The 22,025-nt window shown below is 41.1% G+C and overlaps 1 protein-coding gene and 1 long non-coding RNA gene across 3 annotated transcripts in view; one reads left to right on the top strand and one right to left on the bottom strand.

Moving 5' to 3' along the window:
- DIP2B (disco interacting protein 2 homolog B) overlaps positions 1 to 22,025 on the bottom strand; it is a 130,929-nt gene that overhangs the window by 63,356 nt on the left and 45,548 nt on the right. For both annotated transcript variants that reach the window (XM_039513858.1, XM_039513859.1), the window contains exon 2: positions 9,134 to 9,205. In XM_039513858.1, coding sequence (XP_039369792.1) covers positions 9,134 to 9,205 — 72 coding nt within the window. The remainder of the gene's footprint in view (positions 1 to 9,133; positions 9,206 to 22,025) is intronic.
- Positions 9,359 to 13,398, top strand: LOC120390894. Its single transcript, XR_005591169.1, has 3 exons — positions 9,359 to 9,881; positions 10,912 to 11,003; positions 12,982 to 13,398. It is a non-coding gene; the product is annotated as an uncharacterized LOC120390894 (long non-coding RNA).

Raw genomic sequence — 22,025 nt, 5'->3', positions numbered from 1 at the left:
TTTATTTTTTGTTACTAAACAGTATAAAATAAGTTTTATATAAGTTAAAATAAAGACTCAGGTATAGCCTCCATCCAGAAATTTACATTACCAGAAACAAAACAATAGTTACCAAATGAGTATCATAACAGATCATACTTCAGTAATGACTTTCATTTTAGGATTCTGAAGCAATTTACAAAGCTTCAACACACACACGCCATACCATGGGGTAGACAAGTTTTCAACGTACATCTGGGGAAAGTGAGACCGAGAAAGGGTAAGTGGCTTGTCCAATTTCACAAACTAGTTAATGGCAATGATGAAACTGACGAGGCAGCTAAGATACTTATTACCTGTCATATTGCAAACCAGCACCTTAGTGACAGTATATTTGTGTATCCCCTCACAGGCACTTCAATACCATGGTTAAGGATGTGGTATGAACACAGAGCTTGTCTATACAGGAAAGTTTATCGGCACAACTATATTGCTATAGTCATACCAGTATAACGCCTTGTGTGGACACTCAAATGCCCAAATAAGAGGATTGGCAGGAGGCTTAAATAAGTGCATGGGGCATCCTGAGCGTCTCAAATGAAAGGGCTAACTGAAGAGGCAAGTCTTATTTTCACTTAACCACTTGCTGGGCATAGAAGCTAAGAGCATCAATAATCAATAAGCAGACCGGGAAGGGAGGAGTACGGATTTGGGGTAAAGGTACAGGACTGGAAGCCAAGAGCTGGATTTAAATTTACATCTGTGCAACTACTGTACCTAACATGCTTCAATTCTACCAATTTGCAAAAGGGGGTCAGAGCATTCCACTGCATCTCAAGGGCCACATGGCTACTTTAATTAACATTTGTGTTTGTAAACTGCTTGGAGAGCCTTGATTAAAAATGTTTAGATAATTTACAATTCAAAACAAGTAACAAAATAGCTGCAACAATGGACTATGTGTACTAATATCAGGACTGTCACCAAATGAGAATGTCACCATTCTGACAACATAGCTGAATGCTACTCAACAGGGACAGTGACACAAGTCTGTTACTCTCCAGCCCAGGCTGGTAGCCTTCAAAAGTGAAGTGTATAATGAGCCTGGTGGTTTGCCTAGTTCTCAGTTCCCAGGTGGTATACACCAGACACTCCCAGCTAACAACAACTGTCCCTATACAGCGTGTTTCATTAAGGGTGCCATCAAGACTGAAATCACCCCTCGCGGACCTAGAAGAGGAGCCTCCATCTCAAGATGGAGATACGCTGGGGAGGAAGCTTGGACTATTGCTGCCTGTGCTGAATCACTTTGGAGGATTTTTAAACCCTTCTGCACTGTTACTTTGATATCTTTCACAAAGTACCCACTGCAAACATTATGGATTTAAAAACATTTAAACACTGAAAATACTGAAAAACCTGGAATATCAGTGGGAGAATAATTACTGTAGAAAATTTCATCACTCGATTAGAACAAGTCATTAGATTATGCTGTAAACCTTATTAGCGCCAAAGCAGCACATGCACCTGTGCATTACCAGCCTTCCAAATAAAAGTCATTGTTTTATAGTGCCCAGTCCTTAAATTGGATCCATGTGGTAGATTCTTAAACCCCTGGGAAGCCCCACTAGGACTCTGCAGTCGTAGAAGGATCTGTGATGTGGACCATTATAAACACAGATCCAGAGTCTTAAATTGTAAGCTCCTCAGGCACAGACTGTCTTTTTATGCTTTGTACAGTGCCAAGCACATCATCTGGGCTTAAAGAAATAAATAAGCAATTTGAATGCCAATGACCAGTCAAAGGCATCTTCCTTGTGTATCCATCTGAACAAGCTCCTCTTGGCTAAGATACAAATTACATTAAATGACAGACTGAAGAACTGCACTTTTACTTAAGACTCATCCATGTTTGTGTCTTCGTCATGAACAGGGAGGTTTTATTCAGAGCCAATGAAGAGACAACTTCAACAACTAACAAAGCAGCTTAAACCTTCCTGTTCACTTGACAATTTATTTAGGACTGTAAGTAACCACTAGATGTCAGCAGCACAATTAAACACTATTCTTTAAAATGAACTATTGAATACACTTTAATTTCTTGCTTCCAAGATGCAAAAGCTTTGTTTATTCCACAGTACATCACAGTGTAGTCATGACAGTTCATTTACACAGGGATCAAATGTATCCCTAACTGACATGAAACCTCAAGATCTAGCTTTGTTTAAATATTGTGTTATATAAGAATGTGTATGAGTACAAATTAATATAAAGCACATAAGCAGGATTCAGAGATCTGGGAAGTACATATTTATAGTACATCATATACAGTTACAAAGCTCTCTGACAAAGCAGCAGAAGTGAGCTAAGCTTGGCAGATGTTAGATGACTTTATTTAGCATTCCCTTCAGAATAATCCTGCTACAAGCTGCAGTTTCTGCTGGCAGGACCTGGATACACACAGGCACCATGATGGTTGTATTTTATAGGGGTTTTATAGGATGCAGTTGATGTTTTAATTGCCATTTGATGCTAGCGGAACATGCTGCTCCCCCACTCCCCCACCTCTCAGTAAGGGGAAGGGACACTAGCTATAAAGTGATTTTATATAGGAGACAATAAAAAAAATCATATGTGATCCATAACAATACCACAACAGCCAAGAGGGATACTTACATTAGTAATAAAGCCAGAGACAGGTAGGATTCATTTGACAAAAGAGCAAACTAAGGAGGAGAAAAGCAGGTTAGCCTGCTAGTCTGTGTAAAGAATTGAACAAACGTGTTAATGTTTGACTGGCTATTCCTTAAAATGATGCAGTATTGTCCAGCTATAAACCTATAAAAAACAGTGTGAAAAGCAAATGTCTGTATGAGGGGTCTGCAGGTCAGCTTGGGCACCATTTCCTGAATCGCAGGGTGTGAGCCCTTTTTCAGTAGCAGACATGTAGCATCGGGTTCAGTCTAACTATTGCTCCTTCCCCTCCATACCTGGAAGACTGAAAACTCACTGGACATAAAATTTTGGCCTTTCTCCATTCTACCCTATATGTTGAACATCCGCCTTATCCCACTCTCCATTCATAATCCTCTGGGAGACTTGCTTCTTCCATAAGGAATACAAAAAGCAAAGACCAGCAAAAGTTGTCACCACTATAGGCATAAAAGGATACTCGGGGAGTGCAGTCTTTGTGTCCCATTGCATCTCACCTTGTCTGTGTATCTGGGGTATAAGCTCCTTGGGGCAGGAACTGTGTCTGCTTACATCTGGTGCACAGAGCACACCTCCTATGCTCATTATTAATAATACTGCCTCTAGCAGGATACAATGTCCTGCCCTGGCAGCTGGAGATTGATTTCTAACTGGTCTTTTCTGTGCCTATCTAGTGGTGATCCTTGTAATGGTAGGCAACGGAAAGCTAAGTCTATCTTTGCTAAAGAGGGAGGAAGGGGTGGATATTTTAGCTCACTCAAGACTCCATTCATATGCTTTCCGACCCCTCCAAACCAGTGTGCTTACCATTACATTATTCTTCCCAGAGGCCTCAGATTCTGAGGTGCTGAGGGCCATCTACACTCACTCATGTAATTCCTTTTAACACTGGGCCCATAATAAGGGCTTTCCTCATTTGTTTGCTGTTTACCTACAGGTGGGTTAGTGTCAGCTGCACTCAGGGTAATTTGACTATGTTCTTGTATACTTCAGAGAGTGAGAAAGTAAATCCTTTGTGCAGAACAGTCAAAGATTATTTTCCCCCTAAAACAAAGTAGTTTGCATTTTAAAATATTGACCAAATAGAGCAATTCTTTTTTGCTTTCTGTTTTGCATTTGAGAACATTGATAAACTCTGCCTTGCTCCTAATCTGGCAAACACACAAACCAAAAATATACAAACACTATAATCCATGGCCATAAAATAACAGGATCTATGTTCACTGAATGTTACTCCTGCATACCCAATCCTCCAGCAATTTTCACAAGGAATATTTTGGACTAGTTCATTAACTTTCAGACTTTTATGTGATACAAGGACTATCAGACAATTCAAGGAATATTAACTGCATGCAAACTAATATGCACTCTGTTCTCTCTCACTAAGAGATGTTGCAGAAATATGGGATTGAGTCAGAGTCCTAAAGGAAAAGCACATGCACATGCTGCAAGGGGAAGGGAGAGAAATCCAAAATAAAGAATAAAGCTCAGGGGCGGTACAGCACAAGAATTATTTTGAAACATGAGGTGACAAAAATTGTGATAGATTCAGACATCTGTTTTGTTTGCAGAATTCCTTGTTCCCCAAAAAGACTGCCAATGAAAGATTTGCAAGTCTTTAATGCATGCTTAACCTAAGTCTACATGACAATTCCCAATAATGTAGTTTCTTATTAACGTGAGGAGGGGGTAAGAACTCTACCTGAAGCAGACAAAGGTTCTGACAGTAAATCAGGGCTTGGTGAATATCGTTTCCTTTATACATAAGGAGAGGATTTTTTCGTCCTATCCTTAGGAACTGATTACATAATGCATCATCTCAAATAGCAAGAGAAAACAGTCCGCCAACAGTGTGGCTGGCTGAAAAGTTGCTAATTTTGGCAACAAGGTTTTCCTGCATTTGCACTCCCTGAGCCAAAGAGCTGTATATGCTTTGCCAGGTTTGCAGCGATCGGAGGAGGACAGCAGCTCATTAAGTTAAACAAGGAGGCAAATATATCCTAGTCCACAGTGAGACTCAAAGTCAAGTGATGCATGAGGTGCTACGTGTGTCATCTACAGGTCTCCTAATGCTAACAATAAGCATGTCTATTAAAGAGCTCTGCAAAATATTGCAACTGACAGGGATAATACTAGAGGAAAACCCCATTAAGCCATGTAATGGATTTGCCTTGCTTATGTGTATTTAGAAATCCATGTCACCCACTAATGGAAATAAATCCAATATCAGTGGGTCATCACGTGGATCCAGAGACTTCCAGTTATCCTCCCAGCAGAAGAGGACTTTCCGACATACAGATTACTATATCACACCAGTTTTTCTTGTGTCCCTTGCACTTCTGACAGTGCATCTCACTTGACCCCATCCAGAATAATGGGCATCAGGACACACCCCACTAAGCCCCAATTTCTTACCACTATGCCAACCTAAATTCAGCTGTGTTCATTCTACCCTCAAGTGAACATGTGCTTCCTGTTCTAAGAGAATTTTCAACGTCCCTTATCTGAACTGCCTTTTTTACCCTTCCTGCAAGAGCGCACATTTCGCAAATGACATCAGTGATAACCTTTCCCTTTCCAGCATCTACCAAGTAGGAGGTGATTAACCCCAATCAGACATAAGCAATCCAAGCGAATAGCAAGCTCCTAGAAAGGCGAAGGCCAAATCAAGCCAAACAAGGCTCAGGCAGTGGCTTGGAGCCTTCTGGTGGATACTCGTCTCCACAGATGGAAGGAGAACTGAAAGACGCAGTCGTTCTCTCATCCCCTATGGTGCACGTTTACCATAGCTGCAGTGTACTTTTCAAACGTCCTACAAAAGCATTCAGCCTCCACTGAAGGCTCAGCTCTGCCTCAGCAATGGGAGGTCCAAGCGTCAGCTCTACACCCACAAAGCAGTTAGGCCTCTTTTCATTTCACAGGACTGTTTGTGGCTCAGGCTAGCTGTTCCTTTTCAAGTCACAGGCTGTGGTATAAATATGAATTGAAGCTGTCCCCCTTCTCTCTATTTTGGTCTATGCAGCATTCAACTTAACATTCACAAGTAGCATTTCTGGAGTCATGTCTACACAGGCACACTCATTAAAGCTAAGGCCAATCCTACTAAAGGTGACTTCATAACTTTACTTGATCTGCCTTACCTTTCCCAAATAGCCCCATGTGGACAAGCCTTTAATATGTATGAACTGTGACGTCTGTTACAATAAAATTCTGCATAGCCTACCTAGCGGCTGTCAGCACATGTAGAGCAGTGAGTAAGTCCAGGATCATAGCTCCAGTTTGTTAATTTTTGCAAAAATGGATGTTACACTAGGAAAATGAGTTTCTCAAAGGACTAACATTGTTGTTCTACCTCAAACAGGGAGGCAACTCACAGAGGCAGTGTGGCATAGTGGACTGGGCACAAGGATAGGAGAAAGGGTCTCCCAAATTCTGATACTGACTTGCTGCAGCGCATCCCTGTATCTCTGTGCCTCAGCTTGCCCTACATCTGTGAAATGGGGATAACATCTTAGAGTGATGTGCCTGAGCATTAGTTAGCATTTGAAAAGTGCTTTAAGAATGTAATGCACTAATTAAGTGCTGAGGGTTGTTACAATTCTCTTCTGCAGACGAAAAAATCAATTCTCTTCAAGCCATCACACGGAAAAAACATCAGACCCTTTTAAACTAAGGGACTGATCCTGCATTGCTTATGCATGTGTAAATCTCACTGAAGTCAATGAGAGATTTGCCAGAGTCGAGACTGCTGGACTGGGCCCATAAAGAGCCACAAGACTGTCAGAATGGCAGTAGTGAATTCCACTTTAATTAGTGACATGGTATCTGGCCCTAATTTCTCCCAATGCTCTCGCTCGCTCCCCTGCCTTGAGAAGCACGTCAATTAGTGCAGCAGGACCATGCACAGTCTCTCCAGACATTTTTCCCCCTAATTAAACATTTTCCAAAATAAACATGCATGTAAAGTGACAGGCACAAGGGGCAAAGGGCCACATCAATGCATACAAAGCTGCTTACGGAATTACTGCTATTGGTCCTGGCTGCCTCACACTGAACTCCAAGCCAAGAGCAAATCTGTGAAGAGAAGTAGCTTGAAGGTGTGAAAGGAGCCCACATACCCCAACTTCCTCAGGGCCAAAGATTTCACCAAAATAGGCCTTGAGTCAATAGAGCTTGCAAGATCTGCTCGATGGATCCCTGCTTATAAGAATTAGTCTGGATTAAACCCAAACATGCCGTTCTGTATTTCTTCATTAATACAATAATGATAAGAGTTGACTGTCACCTCATCAAATCTAAGAGAAATTTCTATCAAACAGCTGTCTAGTCAGGACTCCTCAGCAGCCTATGACAGTTTCAGAATGTAAGGCCAAAATAGGATTTTTGCTTATATTGCTTGTGTCAATGTATTAGGTTGGTAACAGCACACCGTGTCCATTTCCATAGCCTTTGTATTTCAATATTTACTGTAGCAGTAAGTCACTCCAGTGACTAATACTGGCGAGCAGACCTTCAGATGAGAGCATATTTGAGCTATTGCTGTATGAACAAAGAAAAGGTGAGAAATCTAACCAAGAGATAGCAGATTCTATACAAATAGATGATACACATGACAATGACATAATTCTTTTGTTTTGAGCTCCAAATTAATACCACCTGAAGTGAAAAGAATCAATGCCATTATGGGCATTCACAATCTGCTCAAAGCAGTGCCCTTTAACCCCTACCCTTTTGGGCATTAGTTCAGTTTCAGTCAATTACAGTAACAGTTAAGTCATGGAGCTCTCTGCCTGTCATACCGATTCACTCCTGATCAACTGCAAAAACCCAGAAGCTTTATTTGATTTTTTTTAATAGTTCAAGACTTCCCAGTGTATCAATAGTGCAATTATTTTTGCACAAGTATCCTGCTATTAATTATCGGAGGTGCTCTAGGCCTTGCCCTAGAGAGGAGTTTACAATTATCCATTTCTAATTATCCTACGTTCATAGCCAGCCCCACTGCTACGGAGCTTTGAATAAAAGAAAATGAATGTAAACAAAATGACAAGTGAATTCAGCAAGTCTGGTAAATAAGGTACCAAGGCCAATTATGAAGATACTAATGCCTCTATAGCAAACACGAGGAATGGCTTCGGAGAGTATTTGTACGGCAGGACTTATGAACTGGCAAATTAACTTAGCACTTAAACAATTGCAAGACATTCTTTATAGTCTGCCTTTCGACAAAGGCCTCATGAAAGCTTCTGCATTTGGAAACTTCCTTTTTTCTCCAAATAATGTCTTACTTCACTTGAACATAGCCACCATCTCAGATCATAAAAGCAGATGAAGCTGGAAACCCACGGCCTAGTCTGGTGAAGCAGCAAGAGCATATGGGTGAGTGTTTCTGTGGTGCTCAACAGCACAGATGTGGCATGCTCAGATACTAATGTGCTAATTATGGCCCTGATGCCATCTACACAGGCAGAACCTAGCACCGATACAGAACCTCATGGACAACAGCGGGACTCCACGTGGGTGTAAAGGGTCCAACAGCAAGTTTGAGGCTTATATGTTAAATTTGGCCCTGTATGTTTTAAAAAGGAATCCCACATTTCATAACTCACTGGCTTGGCCTTGAACTCTGAAGATCAGTTTCCCGTAAGAGTCATCCTCCAAGCGAGCCAGTGTCCATTCCGCTTCTGAGGTAGACAAGATGCCCTTCCAGCATTTCCACAGTAGGTTTTTTAGCTCTCAAACTTAGCCTGGGCCATTTCATCTCTCTTCCTAAGTAGCTCTAGCTCTCTTAGGCAAGAGCCCCCCCGCGTGCACGCACACACCACTGATACAAGCAAAGGGAAAACCAGGAAGGTGTGCAGCTCCTATTCAGAAAAATGGACTTGCTGTGAAGCTTATGCTGCTGAAAGTGTTGGATTAAGAGTTATGGAGACGAAGTGCTGTATATATCTGCAGCATCACTGCAAGCTTCCTACACATTGCCCCAAAGGGACACTCTAAGAATCAGAGGGGACCTTGGACTTCGCAGCCTGTTCAAGCCCTTGACTTCTCAACTGATGAAGGAGCAAGAGCTGCCTGTGCTGGTGTTTTGTTTTTAAATAAGTTCACATGGCCCAACTGGGAAAGCTCTGAGGCGCCTGACATTTTAGACAGGCCAACCACCCACCTTGGTGGTAATGGTCAGGAACTTCTGACCTGGATATAAACCAGCAACCTAGAGGTGAAAAGCTCTATTGCCTATGACTCTACTGCTGCCATCTGGCCCCCTACAATGGAATTGTGAAACAGCTAAAGCAAACTAAACTGAGGCAAGGGCAATTTGGAGTTGACAGGTAAGCGATCCAAGCCCTCAACCTCCATCTTCACTTTATAAAACCCCTTTAATGACAAGGCTGGTGCAGTAAATCAAAGCTCTTAATCTGGACCGAGAGACAGTACTTACCATGTGTCTGTGGGATGTATGGAGCCAACAGCTTTGCCCTTTTCTTCTCATACCCCTTCTGTGTGATGTCCCCTAAAATCAAACAGGAAAGTCACGTTACTGTGTCCTTGAGGTGCTCTATTGCAAGAGGATTTTAGCTGCATGGCCTTGCCGCACAATAATGGGCTTTGTGACATGTCACCATATGGGCAGCAGGAATGACTTATAAGAACCAAGTATTTGTCAAGGTTCTACGGTCTTATGATTTGCTCACAGAAGCGAAAGATGGAAGCAGACTACTCGGTCCCTGCTAGATCAGCACCCTCAGCCATGTTCCCTACTGTGCATTTTTCTAAGGGTCTCAGGTTTAATTTTTAATTCCGCTGAACAATGGGGCTTTCACCTCTTCCTGTGGAAGCAACCGTACAATATACACCCCTTCAATGGGGTGACTTGAATCAGAACATCTGTCTTAGCAGGATATCAACACTATAAAACCCTAAAATGAAAACCAACTAGCTCAGGCACCACAGGACAAGGACCAAGGACAAACTCAACCAACCAGATACCAACAACAGTCCCCCTCTGCTAAAGGGAATTGGGGGAAAGGCAATAGCAAACGCAGAGCTTAGTCATAATAAACCAACCAACGCAAGAGAGGCTTGCAGCGGACCCTAAAGAGAGCTGACGATGGACTATGAGCAGCCTATTCAAGAAGGAAATGCTTCACCCTGATCCAAAAGTAAACTTAGAAACAGACCCACCTCAGGTGACTGAACTGCCCAGCAAGGATGGGCAGATCACCAAGCATTTATTGTGAATGGCAACAGTTCAGTACTTAGGGTCTTATAAACCAACTCTATATTGTGTCTCCTGCCTTACTGATATCCAGTGCAGTTCACACAGGCATAGGGTCTCTATTTACCTATCTATTTAATGGGTATAATACCACTACTTGCCTCTCAGGGTGCTGTACTACATAAGTGCTTAAAGGTTCACAAAGAGAAGGCACCATACAGAGAGCAAAGAAATAAGAAACCTTTTTCTAAAAATATGAATCTCTCTGACCCACTAGAAGTACCATCTGGCTGCTGTCTTTTACTTTAATTTCTTGCATTACATCTGAACTGCAGAAAAGAGACTGAAACCTTGAAGGGATTAAAACGAAAAAGCCCTGAAGCATTTCAAACCTCTCTGTAGTTTGGCCCATACTTGTAACCTCATCTCTCAGGAGCCAAAAAGGTTGGAAGTGATCAAACACACAGCAGGGAGAAAACCAGAATTCTTTGGTACTATGGAGTCTAGCCAGAACTAAGGCCAATATTTACATTATATCATATCGAGAAACCACTGACCACTTACAGCATTTTCTCTTTACAGTGATTTCTTGTTGCAAAGTATCATATTATCAGACACTATCAATAGGGCAGGGATAGCACAGGGATAGCACAGCAGTACTGCAAGGTTTCCCAACATTTTCCCACCAGTGTCCTTCCACTCTGACTTGAAAGGTCTCACCTTCGAGGTGATGAAAAGTTCAGTCTCTGTGGCCCTGTCCTCTCTGCTGAAATTGCTGCCCCAGGGGCCAATCAATATCAATTGGGAAGGTGATTTTGTGGCATGGGCACCTGTTCACTACGAAATGGAATGAGATCACTTCATTTACATTGGAGGGTTAATCTCAATACCAGGTGCATTTTTTAAAGCACCTGGACTCAAGCCCCAGCACTGAACACAGTGCTTTTTGCTGCCTGATGCACACACACAAAATAAATTTTATCTCAACTTCTCTTTTATAGCATTTGAGCCAGGCCTCGACAAGTCCAAACGAATCAACCAACAGAGAATTAAAATGTTCATGAAACTGAGAGGCCAACCAAAGTACAAGTTTGTAAGTGTGATTGCAATATGCAGCTGGTTAAATTAACCCAGCTCATGGGAAAGGTATGTTAGTATAACAAAACTACACCTTCCGAAACAGCAGCACAGAGACAAACACTGTTCTCTTAAATGCAGCTACAGGATTCTGGTCTATTCAAGTATCAGAGGGGTAGCCGTGTTAGTCTGGATCTGTAAAAGCAACAAAGAATCCTGTGGCACCTTATAGACTAACAGACGTTTTGCAGCATGAGCTTTCGTGGGTCTCTTGCATCCGAAGAAGTGGGTATTCACCCACGAAAGCTCATGCTGCAAAACGACTGTTAGTCTATAAGGTGCCACAGGATTCTTTGGTCTATTCAAAGCACTTTGATAGCACTGTGTTAACTGATAGTCACAAGTACAAGGGATCAACTGTCAGTTTTCCAGGAGATTCTTATCTATACATTTCTTGAGGCCAGCCTGTGTGTGACTGTGGGACACCCCTACTGGATCTGTTGGGTGGAAAAGAGACTGAAGAGGCTCCCATTCATCTTTTCCCTCCAAACCTAACCCATTTGCTTTTGCTTGTAATTCATTATTTGGCAATAGGGTGTTTTTTCTCTTCCAGATTTAATGGGTATCCTTTGTGTTAGTGGTTTTACACTGCATGTAACGAAACACCACTGCAAATTGCAGGAATTACTATGGGGCGGGGGCACCACACATTCTGATACCAACTCTCCTGATTTAAGGCTTGGCAATTTGTAATGATCAAATTTCTTGTTAAAATCTGGGCAGGAAAGGATGCTTGCATTATAGCGAGTCAGTGGAATTCTCATCATCTTCACTGAAACACGCAAGAGTCCCAGTTAATAAACCACCCTAGAAAAACGTGAAGAGGGTGGTAACTACTATTGAAAAACATGATGTAACTCAGACGGGCATCAGCATTAACCAACTGCAAGTTTAATTACCAACCAATCTGGAGGACCTATATAGTTATTTGATGATGGGATAGTGCTGAGAACAGACTAACATACAAAATAAAAAATCTAAACCAACACTGCAGAAACGGTCAAAAACGAGCTATCCCAGCTACAAGATCAACTTGACCTCTAGCATGAGAAAGATTTTATTTTACTGTGCCGCTGTAAGCTCTCTAGTGCAGCCATAGCCCAAGTGGAACCTCACTGATGGAGCACTGCCTGCTGCCACCAGGAATCTCAGCAGACTGTGCCTCTGGAGACAGGGAATAGCTGGGGGCCATTTTCCAGAACTCAGGGCTGCATTTTACTCACCTCTGGGCTGTGGCAACAGTGTTTGCCCTTCTGAAGTGAGCTGCTAGCCAGACATATTTTTATTTTAAATCCAACCGACACTCAATGCTGCCCTATCAGTACATGCATAATGGTTAATGTCACGCTCTAGAATGATGCTCCCTGGGGAAGGGAGGGGAAAGCAACAGAAAGACATTGGATTGATCTTGCAGCTTTCGGAAATACTGCAGAAAGATTCCAATAGCATTTCAGCTTGTGTCCCTAACAGACACCATGCAGGCAAACCAAGGATCAATAAAGAGATACTGGGGAAATTAAATATTTAAAAAATTACTTTAAATATCTGGAATTAAATAAATTTTGATTTTATTTAAAAAAACCACTAAAATTAGCTCTTTTGTTTGCAGTTTATTTGGTTTTTTTTTATGAAAATCCTTTTGTCTGCTGAACATGAGCTATGGCAATTAGTTCATTGCCTTAAAATAGTGAAGATGACAATGGGAGCCACATGTTTTACCAGATTGAAACAGAAAACTGTGTGTTCCCCTGCACGCATCATAAACATCATTATAATAACCAATATAATCACACCACAATTTGTAGATTTGAAACATGAGTGAGTCTTTTAAGGAATCTGAGAAATATATAAATAATTTAAAAAAACTTTCAAGTGAAAAGACAATAAAAGCATTGGAGTGATATTGAAGTTCTATTATGCTGTTCACCCCACAGCACTCAAACCACATGGTTTCAGCAATGGTGACTGGCACTGAATACCACAGTGGATATTTCAGGAATCACTTCAGCTATACATGCATGCAGCAGCTGTTTAACACCACACAGGAACGTTATACAAGAGTTTAGGACAGGCAGTGAAGAACAATTCTGTATGCAATTGAAGCTACAAGGAGAATATAGAGAGGCAGAATGTCATCAACCCAAACAGGAATCTGGACACGACACCAGGGCTAATGCCTTAAAAAAAAAAAACAGGTGCAGAACCAATTTACTACAGGTGATCAAGATCTCTTTCAAGTGTCTTCCAGAATAAGACAGGATTCAGCATCATCGTATAGGGGGTGACAGACCCACAAGCATCTGTTAGAATATAGATATTCAGGCCTGCCTCTAAAGCCTATACTTTAAGAACTTAGGTGTATTTTTATCATTTAGCTAATTACAGGGGTATAAAAACAAAGACTCAAAATCACAGTCCGCCTGTGTCTGGGCCTCCTCTCACTGTGACAGTCTAAGGCCTTGTTCTTAGACTAAGGCCTTTAGCTCATCCTCACATCCCAAACCAGTCACACCAAAATAAGGTGATATTGGGCTGTCAGGAAGATGATCCTGTCCTGATTGTGCCCATCACCGCCAGATAATAAAACAGATCTTAAGATGGTTAAAGAAAACTTAGTTTGACAGCATCCTGTCTGGCAAGAAATCACTTATCAGTGGTTGTGGTTGTGAAACCCTCATTTCTGTATTTTTTTTAATCTTTATGGCCCCCACTTTTCTATTGTTAATCTGTCTGGTTCTCTAATTGTTTCTGTCTGCTGTATAATTAATTTTGCTAGGTTTCAGTTAATTAGAGTAGTGGGATATAATTGGTTAGAGAATTACAGAAAAATAGCTGAGAATATTACTATATAAACTGGGGTCAAACAGGAAGTGGGGGGAACGGAAATAGGAATATTTGTTTAGGGGGAAGAGGGAACGGGGAAGAGGGACATGGCAAGGCTCTGCGGCGCCAGAGCCGGGAAGGGGGCGGCACCGGGTAAACATTCTGCGGCCTCAGAACTGGGAAGGGGGGCGCAGCGTAGAGATAAGCCCAACTGGTGTGAAGGGCTTCGGAATATGCTTGCTTGAAAACTAACCCCAACAAACATCGCATTGTCTGCACGCCGGCCTTCTGGTCTTTTGCTGCTTGGGAAAGCCCTGTAACAGCATCTGCTTCCCACCCAAATAATTCTGTAAAGCTGAGCAAAGTCTGTAAATCCACTTAAGAACTGCTCCTAAAAACAACATGAGGTTTGATATAGAAATATGATTTAATTATTGTAACCACACAAGAACTGTGCCTGCACTGATGTTACTAGTTCTCAGGGTGAGAGTCCCTTTGATAAATCACATGGGAGCTATTTACCTAAAACTGTCTGAAATCTCTTGTCTTCAATCCTAAAACATCCAAACTGGATCTGAATCGACTCAAAGCTGAAGATACAATAATAAAATGCAGAAGTGTTCCTTTTCCCTCCTGCCCATTCTGCTGATCTGCAGGAAATGGAAACAGTTGGATCTGAACATAAATAAGGATTTCCTCACAGAATGTGTCATAAATTGCAGCAACAGGAAGAGAGCAAGACAATAAGATTGCAATCTCAAGAACTGTTCCCTTCCATCACAGAAAGATGGTGATTTATGCAAAGGGAACTGGTAATAACTGCAAAGCTTTGAACCTTTTACAGCATGGAGTTCTTTCACATTGTCTAGGTGCCCTCAATAACCCCACCCCTTTTCCCATCTGCACAAGAACAACAAAGTAGACTGAGGAGGACATATTTACAAAAATAAGTACAAACAAATTAGCTTTAAAAAGGCTCATTCATCCCTAGGAAAGAAGTTCAACAATAACCCTTAATGCTGAGGCATATGTTTGGCCTTCCTCCCAACTACAACCCTTACTATTTATTTATATTCCATGTCGGCCACAGCCTTGCTTCCTCCATGTGCTAAAGGACATGCCATCTCTGATGGGAAAAGTCCTTCCTTCCTTCTCAGGAGAAAGCAAACCATCCATAACAAATCAGTTACAGTAAGCGTTTCATTTGCCTCTAATCATAGCCCCAGAATCAATCAACCGGTTCCTGGATTCACATATACGATGTTCTTTCTTCGTCCGTTTCATGATTTCTCCTCCCCTCTGTAGGCCTGATCCAAAGCACCTTGAAACCTCTAGAAAGACTCCTATTCACTCCAATAAGTTATGGATCCAGGCTCTATAAGCACAACACAACACTAGACCATGAACGAAATGAGTCTCCCGAGATTCCTATGCACTGTCGTCAATCCCTTATGCCGTGGGTTTTTGGTCTCCACATTCCATCCATGTGCAGAATGCTGCTGGACACCTTTACATGCACAAAAAAACCTCAACTGCATCCTTCCCCTCATCTCAACTCCTCAGGAACCCCCAGGCATTTCAGCAGCCAAGTCAAAATCGGCCTCCTTGTTTTTGAAGCTGTTTTGTGGGCTTGTTCCAGCCAGCCCTACAGAATTGGGTCTCTGGCACCTTTTCCCCTCTGCACTGTCACCAGTGCTGGGGAAACAGCCTTCTCCTGTGCAGCTTCTTTCTGCATTTCCCCCTCTTATCTATTTCCTGTCATTCCAAATCTCTTGATACCATTGCTCCCCCTTTGCTCATGCACCCATTTAGTTTCTTTCCCCCTCTGCCAACTTCCTTGTTTTAAATGAAACCTTTCGAAGCATTTCATCAGAAGGTTTGTAGGACAGACACTATACAAAATAGTTAGGTATGGAAGCTGTACTATGTTCTCCCACGCCAACAGCTAGCCAGTAAGTCCCAAATGAACAAATGCTAAATTGTTCCTTCACCTGCCTAAAACAGGTAATTTCACCAGCTGGTGATTTACTGATGCGAGAAGACTTGCAGGTGGTCTCTCTCTAGATAAGTGCTATTTCTTAAAAAGTTAAAAATCTCCATTTTCCAGGAGAAAAAAAATGACCCTGCAAATACAAGCACTGCCCCATTATGGGATTACCTGAGTGAGCAAGGTCTACTTGTATACATAAGGGTTGCCTCTAACCTAGTCAAAGTGAGAAAGAACTTTGCTCCATACTCCTTCCTGGTCTCAGAGTTCAGTCATTCTCATCAAATAACCGAAGAGGTGCTAATCTGTTAAAATGGTGCCTCTAGGCAGGCATAAATTTAAACAACCTAGGACTCCCTAGTAAAATGTTTATCCACCAAGTTTAATACACTACCACTAACACAAGCTAAGCATCTGAATTCAGAAAGTTTGTTCTCTTTCCTTCCTGGGGCAAAGCCTATCTGTAAATATAGAAGGAAAGTTCCAGTTTATTCAAGGGTTTATGGTTCTAGAGTTGAAAATCCTTGATTATAAACTGTAATAAACTAAAAGGAAATAAGTAATTTAGACCAACGGTGGAGTTACAATTTAATGAGAGGAGTCTCTGGATTCTGTGTGTGTTAAAAGTTGGGGGGTTTTTAAATCCAACTCTTTAAATATCCAAGATTTTTAAAAACCACCACCATTATGGTGGGGCCCTCAAAAATAAACGCTGTGCTGACTCTGCAGCAAGAGACTTGCTAACGCTGTGTGTGTTGACATCACTGATGCTGACAGTACCACAACACAGCATTTGGCATGACAGGGGGCTACATAAATTTAAATTATTGCCGGAATAAAAATTATGCATAATAATAATTTTGGAACAGTGGGGATTTGGATTAGGTTTATGGGAATCAATATTTATCATATGGAAAAGAACACAATCAAGAAAAAAATATTCTCATCAAAATTATATTAATATCAATGATATCCCTCAGATGTCTGGCAAAAGTGGGTATGTATCTTTTCTTACACTTTGGCAACACTTGCATAGCTTGTCATGCCAATAAAGTCTAATAGAAATTAAACTGAAAACTGAAAGAAAAAGTTAATAGCTATAAAACAATTGGTTTAACATTAAGCCTTATTTCTTAGTTGTTAGAATACACTACGTTATAATCATGTAATAGCTGACACATTTGCTTTGCTTTTTTACAGTATTTATAAAAAGATTTTAAAAGATCTTTTTAAAGCAGAACAGCTTTTAAAATTCCTTTTGATAGGATTTTTTTTTCTATTCCTTCAAGGAAAAATAGTATTAACCTTCATTATACAAATCCATCTGCATGATCTGGCTCAATTTAGGGTACAGCAGGGAAGGGCTGTGATAAAAAGATAGGCCAAATTCAGCATTAGTGTGAGCAGGTGCACAACTCTGCGGATCAAAATTTAACTGCATGAACTTACACCGGGGTGGAGATTGGCCCAGTGAGTCACAAGTGATTAGTCCAAATGTTACACCAACACCAAAATCCTGCAAACAGAGGAGCCTGCAACTTCCCGACTAACACCACCCTGTGACTCAAGGCCACTTTTTAGCAATGGGATTCGATGATCCACTCTAAACAGCGGGCCTCAAACAGTACATTACAAGGTGGTAACACCAGCTAATCCTGCTATGCTCAGACAATGCTTCTTTCAACATCCTTGTTCCCCTTCCCCCCATAGAATCAGAACACTGAATCATGCACTGTCTAACAATACCATAATCACTACAATGGCGAAATAAAGGAAAATAATCACATTGGGCAGAAGATCCCCCAAACAAAGACTCCAAACACTTCAACAGTAACATATTCAATCGTCCAATGGGCTTGTCTGCTTTTTAGAAATATCAACATTAAGTGTCGAGTATCAGAGGGGTAGCCGTGTTAGTCTGGATCTGTAAAAGCAACAAAGAATCCTGTGGCACCTTATAGACTAACAGACGTTTTGCAGCATGAGCTTTCGTGGGTGAATACCCACTTCTTCGGATGCAAAAAGAAGAAGAAGAAGTGGGTATTCACCCACGAAAGCTCATGCTGCAAAACGTCTGTTAGTCTATAAGGTGCCACAGGATTCTTTGTAACATTAAGTGCTTATTTACAGAATCCAGTGAAGTATATTCCTGTAGATGCTTTGTTACTGTAGTCTGTCTGAGGGATCTGAGAGCCCATGAGGATAACTTAACTGCTCTCTTCTAACAGTAAATATCATAATAGCTTACCATAAAAAAAAGAAAGGAATCACTCATGCTATTAACACCATTGCACCAATATCTCAGGGGTTTCCCTTGTTTGTAAGTTATCTTGACATACTGTATTTCTGTTTGCCCACACCTGCCCCTGGTTTTCACTCCTAACTAACTCTTGCCCTGCGAGGGTATCTCTGTAAGGTTCTACGACCACTCCTGAAACTATGTCATTTAGCTCTAAAGACTTCAGGGACACAGTCTGTTTCAAGAAGCTATACAAAATAAAGTCTGGTTTTGCTGCAATTTGATACTGAGTTTCTTATCCTTGGTAGGAAAGAGATGCTGAATCAAATGGCAGAGCTAAAGCCCAAACACATACCCAGCAGGCAACGAATAGTTCTAGGCCTTGTCTAGATTAGGATTTACAGAACGCATTTAGCTAAGCTGAACGTAAAGAAGGAATACTGTCTTTAACACGTGCTGAATTGGTTGAGTTAAAGCCTCAGGGGGAAGCTTAGGCTTCAATTCAACCAGCTTAGCATGTGTTAAAGGCAGCATACCTTGTCTGCACTAGATTTTGTACACATTAGTTACAACATGTTGGTTAACAGGCTCTAACACCATGCCTAGACAAGGCCTCCAGGGCTAAGTATGGTCCCCAGCAGGTAAACTGCAAATGAGAAGTTTTGTGCTTGTGACCTTTACTATTTCTTTATGATTCAGAATGACAGCCTCATTCTTCTTGACTGTGTTTTAATTTTTTTAAACACACGGGTCTTTACTTCCTCCTTTTTACTGGAGAACTTCAGCTACCTTTGGAAGTCCTGGATGCCAACATCACAGCTCAAACCTGAGCTGCAGTTCCCACAGTCCCCAACTGAGGACAGAGAGGGGAAGAGTCTCAACTTCCATCAACAACGAGCTTTTAACCAAACTCGGGGGCCACATTTAAACTTTGTTTCTAACACAATGTTGCTGGGCTGTATGTCCAGGACCACAACAGCCTTGTGACTACAGGTGTGTTTATCATCATCAGACAGTGCTCTAACACAGCATGCCCTGGTCTACGACAGCCAAACAGTGTTAAAAACAAGTTTACATCATTTCCTAACTCTGTTAAAGGCCCATTGTTGATGTAGCCTCAAAATTCCCACACCTCTTTCATCTGGGAGACCTGTAGGTTTGAGCTGTGATGTCACCATCAAGGTCCTCCAATTATGATGAGAGTCCTCCAGTAAAAAGAGCCTGATAGTTCATTCTTTTAAAATGAGGCTCTCTGTATAGATCCTAAAGAAACAGTGATGTGCAGAAACAAATCAGTTTTATTTTGCAGTTTTCTTTTAAAAATCATCATCCTGTTCCCACTGAATTCCATAGGAAAGAGCTCATGGACTTCAATGATTGCAGCAGCAGTCTTACAAGGATCTGCTCATTAAGTATTAGCATTATATTGACTCCGTTATCAGTATTAAAAGCATAAGAAGATTATGACCAAACTATTTTAATTCAGCAAAGCTGCAGCCATGCCTCTGCAGTGCAGACTTATGAAAGCATCTGTATCACTGCACAGCAAACATAATGGGAATCCCCACAAATAAGATGGAACAACATTTAGAGATTTATAATAAACAAGTTTAAACTCTTCTAATCACACATTTCCATTTTAAAAATATGCCTTTCAAGATTAGAGTATGCCACAAAATTTAATCTACTAAATGTTCAGTGCCTCACAAACTGTTGTACTTGACTGGATCTATCAAGGTCATCATTAAGGCCAGAGGGTGTACTTTACCTTAGTAGATTACACTGCCTTAAATAGCATTTAGTTATCTTACAATGAATTCACCAACTAAAAACTATGCTGAAGAATAAGAGGTTCTGTCTTAATCCCACAAAAGCATTTCAGAGTCTCAGCTGACATTACGTCCTTAATTCACCCCATTCTGCCTAGGTATTATGGGTAGTAATCTTAGAAGCCTTATGTGCTGTATCACCTAATTTGGTGAGCTAAAGAGAGGGTTCTAAACTTACCTCAGAATTTCTTTATTTTAGTGCCTGGGGGTGAGGCAGGAATGATGGGGTCAGTGGATGGATTGAAAAATTAGATTTGAAATAACTCAAGGCATGTTAACATCCTTTGCTTCAGTTTTAACAACTATATTAAAGCTCCCAAGCTCCCATATTGGATGTCTGGATTACTGAAGATACCTGTAAACTGTTAGAGAAATTCTGTACACTTTCCAAAAACATGAGTAAAATTACAGTATAACTACTGGAGACAAAGGAAACTGACTTCCCTGTATAAAGGAAATACAGAGACATTCAATACACATTATGCAACCCTCATTTACTGAGCCTCGGTTAACACTAGTTTGCTTCAAGATGTCACTAACTGTAGACTAATTCCCATCCCTCAGGAAGCACATGCAACTCTCTCCTCAACTTGACTGCAGAAGTGCCTGGCTCTCTATAGTGAAATGAGGGGAACAATCTTAATTATGGAACCCACCATTTTACAAACGTCGCAGTCTCCCAAGACAGTTTAAAAATACATATACACACATGTAACGTCTATATAGTCCCCTACACAACACCATATGTTCATCTTATTTATCACAACAAAATAATATTTATCATTTCAATGTTCCTCCACATAAAGATTAAAAGATGTGCACCTGATTCACACTAGGCAGTGTGGCCTAGTGAAACTTTCTGGGTCTGCTAGGGGCGTACTGAGTGCTGGGCAAGTGGCTTCACCTCAGTGTGCTCCTCAAGAGCGATGTATGAAAAGCACTATACAAGAACTTGCTATTATTTTACTGAATTCCCCATTTGTCTTTTATTCCAAAAATTCTCATCTGTTTGCTTAGCAGCCAATACTTATATTAACAACTTGGGTTTTATTATATCTCAAAACAGCATGTGCCTCATATCACACTTCATATATATATAATTTTGCATATTCCGAAATTTTAGTGTTTTTCTGTAGTGCGCTTATGGCATAAGTCAGAAGGGTTGGATTCCTTTGTGCTACTTAAAAAAAAATCACCTAGAGATTTAAAAAACAAAAACAAGGCTCAAACTGAGGCCAAGTTGCAGCCTAGAGCAAATTTCTTGTAGTAAACAGGGATTCCCAATGGCAGTGACAGAGCTCCTGTGAGCTGGCACCATTAGGACAGTACCATTCTTAGCCATAAGAGCATGCCTGTTTTAAACAGCTCCAGGTCATTTTGCGAACGAAGAGGAGCTTCCATGTTCTCAGCAGTCCGTTTCCTTGAGAGAACTCACAGACAAGTTATTCAAATTGGTACATAGTCAAATAAACCACCCCTGCAATTCATCCATGTGTAACAAGAAGCAATCCCGTGATATCTTTTTTTAAATGACTAGGGTTTGCCTTCCCCCAAGACCCTTTCTTAGCCAAAAACCAGCATTGACTGAAGTTCATACAGTAACTTTTAGGCTCTATTTTTCTCAACCCTGGTTAGTTTCCTCACACTTCCTGAGGAAGCTCTATAGGACAGTTATAGTGGAATCATAACATTTTTCTTTGTTCCTCCTTTGACACATGCAGGCTTCTTTCTACCTTTGGTTTATTCCTGAGGCATTATTATTTAATTTGTATTATGGTAGCACCTACAAACCGAACCCAGATCAGGGAGCTATATACATACAAAGTAAGATACAGTCCCTGCCCAGAACACCTTACAGTCAAAACAGGTAAGACAAAGGGTAGGAAAAAGGAAGTAGTATTTTTCCTTTATGGCTGGGTATTAAAGCACAGAGAAGCGCTGGGACTCTGTGGCAGAAACAAGACTGGGTTCCGTTCCTGAAAGTCCCAATGCAGTATCTTACCTACAAGACCATTCTTCCTCTGTGAACATGCTGAATATTTGTTGCTTTCACCTTCACATACATTAAAACAGGATACACGATTGCCAAGAAATAACTAA

Source organism: Mauremys reevesii, linkage group 25, assembly GCF_016161935.1.
Source record: "Mauremys reevesii isolate NIE-2019 linkage group 25, ASM1616193v1, whole genome shotgun sequence".
In the NCBI taxonomy this organism is placed as follows: domain Eukaryota; kingdom Metazoa; phylum Chordata; order Testudines; family Geoemydidae; genus Mauremys; species Mauremys reevesii.
This window is presented reverse-complemented; position numbering and strand designations above follow the sequence as displayed.